This window comes from Alligator sinensis, unplaced genomic scaffold (genome assembly GCF_000455745.1).
Source record: "Alligator sinensis unplaced genomic scaffold, ASM45574v1 scaffold999_1, whole genome shotgun sequence".
NCBI lineage: Eukaryota > Metazoa > Chordata > Crocodylia > Alligatoridae > Alligator > Alligator sinensis.
This window is the reverse complement of record NW_005842571.1, coordinates 439472-444286: the sequence shown is the minus strand read 5'-3', so window position 1 is coordinate 444286 and position 4815 is coordinate 439472. Positions and strand designations below refer to the sequence as shown.

At 39.5% G+C, this 4815-nt stretch overlaps 1 protein-coding gene across 1 annotated transcript in view; it reads right to left on the bottom strand.

The window, feature by feature from the left end:
• Positions 1-318: 318 nt before the first annotated feature.
• Positions 319-4815, bottom strand: part of LOC102380512 (epidermal retinol dehydrogenase 2) — an 11827-nt gene continuing 7330 nt past the window's right edge. The window contains 4 exon segments of the mRNA XM_006039492.3: positions 319-1582; positions 2332-2457; positions 2780-2924; positions 4787-4815. The exon segment at positions 4787-4815 is cut by the window's right edge and continues 10 nt beyond it. Coding sequence (XP_006039554.1) covers positions 1489-1582; positions 2332-2457; positions 2780-2924; positions 4787-4815 — 394 coding nt within the window. The 3' untranslated portion in view covers positions 319-1488.

Below are 4815 nucleotides of genomic sequence, written 5' to 3'. Positions count from 1 at the left end.
ATTCTAGATTGGCACCGTCTCTTCCACCTGATAGAAGACTCAGCAAATGCTGGACAGCTATAGAAGTCTATCCCACTTTTTTCTTCTTCCTTTTAAAACTAGCTTCTGCAGCATACTCTTAACTCATACATTTTATCAGGTTCGCATTAAAATAGATTCTACTCAATATCAAAAAAGGTCTGATACATTGTTTCTTTCTCCTCATTCTTCCGTAATCATCACTGTTGCTAAAAGCTTGCATAGAGCTGCATTAACTCCTACTAACCATATAAATTCAAAGTACAGAATCTGATTTTATACAGCAAAATTATATTGTGTTTATTCATAGTCCCCATATGTTATAGCTTCCAACGAAGCACAGTAACATGCAATGAGATTACTAAAACATGTGATACATAGCACATGTTTAAGCTGCAATATTCTTTTCTTGTTTTATCTAACGGGTCAGTCGTTTTTGGAAGAAGCTTTCAATTCTTTCTCTAGAAGGGCACTGCTACACATTTTAAGGACGCCATTCTTCATTTTGATACTTTATATGATTAAAGAAAAATGGTAAAGACTCATTATAATGTAATTAGTATAAAAAGAAGTAAGTCATAAGAGCAAGAATCTGGTTGACCATAATGGCTTAAGTTTCCCCACATACTGGAAGACTTGTCAGTTAATTCCACCAGAATTCATTCTCTATTACCATCCCTTTTTGAGTTACATTTTTAAAAGAAAAGCTCAAGACTGGAGGTTACTCCATACTGCCACTCTTATTCAGTATGATTCTGTATACAACTTATTTTAAGAGCAATAAGAAATACAGCCTTTTACATGCAGCTAAAACTTTAAATTATGTTCATAATGCTTCAGTCCTAGTAAAATGGTGGCACTTTTACATAAAAATTAAAACATTTATAATCACACAAGGAAGTGTACACACATTTGTTCTCAGTGTACCTCTGTAAAAGTTACCACATTAAGGGTATACTACCATCACTCATATTCATAAATACTTTGATGCTTAGAGGGTGTAAAAAGATGCCAGCCAGTCCAGGAAATTAACTACCTTAGTTACTCACTAATCAAGCAAAGCAATGACAAAGCAAGCTTCCTCACATGGCACCTCTACAAGATAGATCTATACAGAACAGGGTCTATTCAGCTCCCAGCTCCATTATACCACAAGTTCCCCAGCTAGGTCTACCCACAAGGTTCTAGGTACGATTAGTTCATGATGAACAATTAATTTCTTAATGTATGGCTTTTAAGACAGATACTGACAGAACACCTGATTGGGTTAAAGAAAAATCTTTACAGGCATTGTGCTGTTCTTAGTGGAGGAGAACCAGCTTAGGCTGAAAGCTGTCAATCAGAATGGGTACAAACACGAAGCACAAGGCACCTTAACTTCTTGGCTGCTGAAGCAGCCAACCATTTGTCTCTCTAAAACTGGTCCACATTAGCTTAGAGCTGTTCATGTCTGACATCTTCATTTGGTCCTCAGTCCTTTTTCAGCCGACCCTGGAAGTAATCCATGGACTGACAGGCTCCAAAGTAGTCTTCAAAGAGAGATCCTATTTTCATAGGCAGAATGCTGAGGGAAATGAAAGGAAAAAGCAAACAGCAAGGTATTTGTATAAAGTCTTACAACTCCCAAGGACCACTCACCTGACTAACCCCATGAGAAGTAAAAGTGCCTCATGGTTTTAAGAATTCTGAAAAAATAAGAGTCTGAACAGTATCCCCATGAGGTAACAAGTATCTCCAATTTACCAAAGAATTGGAGATGGATAGGGTGGTCCCTGGTACCATAAAAGCTAGTCTGTCAGACCCAGGTTTGCACCTTGGGAACCCCAGTCCCCAGTGGGGCACATTCCTTGACATACTCAGACTCTACGTGGTAACTTACTACCCATTAAAGCTTATGTTGCTTCACCTGACATATCCTCTGTCATAGTTCTCTCAGCTCTTTGAAAGCCTTGCCTGAAAATCTGACACAGAATTTCATGCTCCAAATCCATGCTTGTGCACCCAACCCAACCCATTCACCAGTTCTCAAAGACCTGCCTGAGTACACAGTAGTATTACTAAGGCAGTCTTCTGTACAATCAAAATAGAAAGCCCTATACGATTTGCTCAGCTGAAAGAATTTCTCCTTAAAAGGATTTAGATACCCAGGGAATACCTTTCTATTACTGAGTGCTTTGTGCAAGTTACCCAGGATTATCCTGTTCAATAACCTCTCTGTGGTAACAGTTTGCCAAGCAAAGAAGTGGCCTAATACCTCCAGGAATTAGTACATAACTTGATTTAGAAAGAGACAGGGGAAATTCTAACCCTTACTTTTTCAGAGTTATTATAACATACAGACTTCGGGGAATCACCAAATGTAGTTGTTCCTGTAGAATAGCTTTGACAATAGTCTCTGCAGTACACTCTGGATCTAGGATAGGAAGTATACGTGGAGACCTGCGGGGGACAGAGGGAGAAAAAAAAAAGTAAAAAGAACCCCAACATATGACAACCACCACAAAACAACCAAAACACGTTAAGAGGGAAAAAAAACACTTTCCCTCTGTATCTTGTTCTAAATTCCAAGATACTCAATTGTAACAACTTCTTTCTATGTTGCTTCAAGTTCAAAGCTTTTTTCCTTGCTTTTTACTGTTTTTTCTTCATTTTCAAGTTAAAGAAGAAATATATGGATAAAAATACAAATAAGACAGAGACCGGTTTGTGTGCACATGCAAATAGGCATTATGACAGAAAAATCCCCCTAAACTTTACTCACTTGGTTTTAACGCCATCAAACATGCCTGTATTGATGAAGTATGGACACACAATGGTTGTTTTAATGCCAGTTTTCTTCAGGCCACGCATCTCTATAGCAATGGATTCTGCAAAGCCCACTGCTGCAAATTTACTTGCAGAATAATCTGGGAAGCAAATGAAGAGAGAGACTACAGTTATTTTTTAGACATTTTCTTTGGAAAAGGAACGTTTGGTACCAACATAATTAGGTGGTACTATCACTTTCCATATCTTACCACTGAACATACAAAACAAAAACTTATCAGACTTCCTTCCTTTTGACAGAGAATCTGATGCTCTAATAGGAGTGATTCTCATACAGACAGCCTTAATGTAGCTTGCAGCAGCAGCAGGATGATAAGAAATTCAGATAATTCCAAGACACCTACATCCAGCAGTAACAAACAGTTCACCACAGCACAGGAACTATTAGACAGCCCAGGTAAAGCTGTCACTGGCACCCTTCATTTCTCCCTCCCATTTGGAATTTCCCAGTTATAACCTCCATTTCCTATCAACTTCACTGAGTATATCATTGCCTCCACCTCAATTGGTAGATCTTCATCTTCAGCTCCCTGGCACCCCCTCTTTTTCCCTCTGCACTCCAAGACTTCATTACAGTCACTGTTAGTCAAAATGCATTTCCAACTCCTTTGTTCATGCTCACACCTCTAGCTGTGCCTCCCATGACTTGCTGCTTCTCTGATACAGCCCTCCCAGAACAGAGATAATTCCTCCCAATCCTTTCACCAGCATTGGCAATCCACTATGTTTCCATAACCATTGCCAGCTTCTCTCCTCTCCTACTGTTTACTGTCACCAACATCAATCCTCTGTCTGCTAGCCTCAATCCCTTCTTGATCTCATCACTTCTACACCTGTTCGCTAAGCCTGTAGTAGCTTTAAATACTTTCCTTTAAGCTCCACACCTCTCTACCTTTGAATCAATCCGCTTACTGCTTTCTAATTTTCCTGCAAACTTCAACATCTATTCAATTTTAAGACTGCATATGGTATGGTTTCACTCTGTCAATTTTCCTTTTTACACATCTCCTATGCCTGCCTACAAGGAGTAAAGACTGGCAATTTATCTAGTCTAGTTTCACTGATTAGCTTCATGTGAAAATCCCTCAATCTGCTTGGTTAGCATCAGGTGTTTCCAGAAATCTCCATACCATTCTTATGCCCTTATTTCTCAAGCTACTGTGCACTCTCTTGAAATACAAGCCCAGAAGCAAGCAATAAGTGTTATTCTGAAACACCACATTTTTGATACTACAAAAATCTCTGTATAACAACAGAAAAGCCAGTAGCCTGTTGAGGATTTTGTTCTTTGATTCCATGAAGTATTCACTAGACATGGTTGTGGCACTGAGTGTGTTCACCAAGTCTCATTCCCAGGGAAATTTCTGCAGTCGAGTTTGCCCTAGCTATCAGAACTTTCAGTATTAAAAGACTCCACATTAAATTTCAATTCCTTTAGGCATCTGTATGAATGACCTAATTTTCAACAATACCAGAGACAAAGGATGAGGGTTATGAGGCATTCATGGGTTTTGAGACTCAGACACTTATTTTAGACACCTAAAATAAACAATTTTGGAGCCACCACATAAATCAGTTGGCAGGGAAACTGGAAGGTATAGACTGGAAGGACCTGGGTTCAATCCCAGGTTAGAGGGGTGGGTTTCCACTTCCAGCACAGCCCCAAGGCCTACCCAACCTCCTATCCAGTGAGTACCAGGAGCTACATGGGGGCTAAATGTGGCCAGAGGTATGGCCACATAACGTTAGCATGAGGAGGTGAAATTGGACACTGGAGCCCTGCCTCTGCTACCCCAGTGAACCTCAAAAACTTTTACCTTTAAAAAGGGCTAAATACTCATTTTATTGAAAATCTTGGCCTAAGAGCTATAGGATGAAGATTGTTTTTGGTTAAACAGTTACCTTTATTTCCATGAAGTCACTTCTTTAGAAACATACTAACCTGCTAGCCCACTGGCACCATGTAGTCCT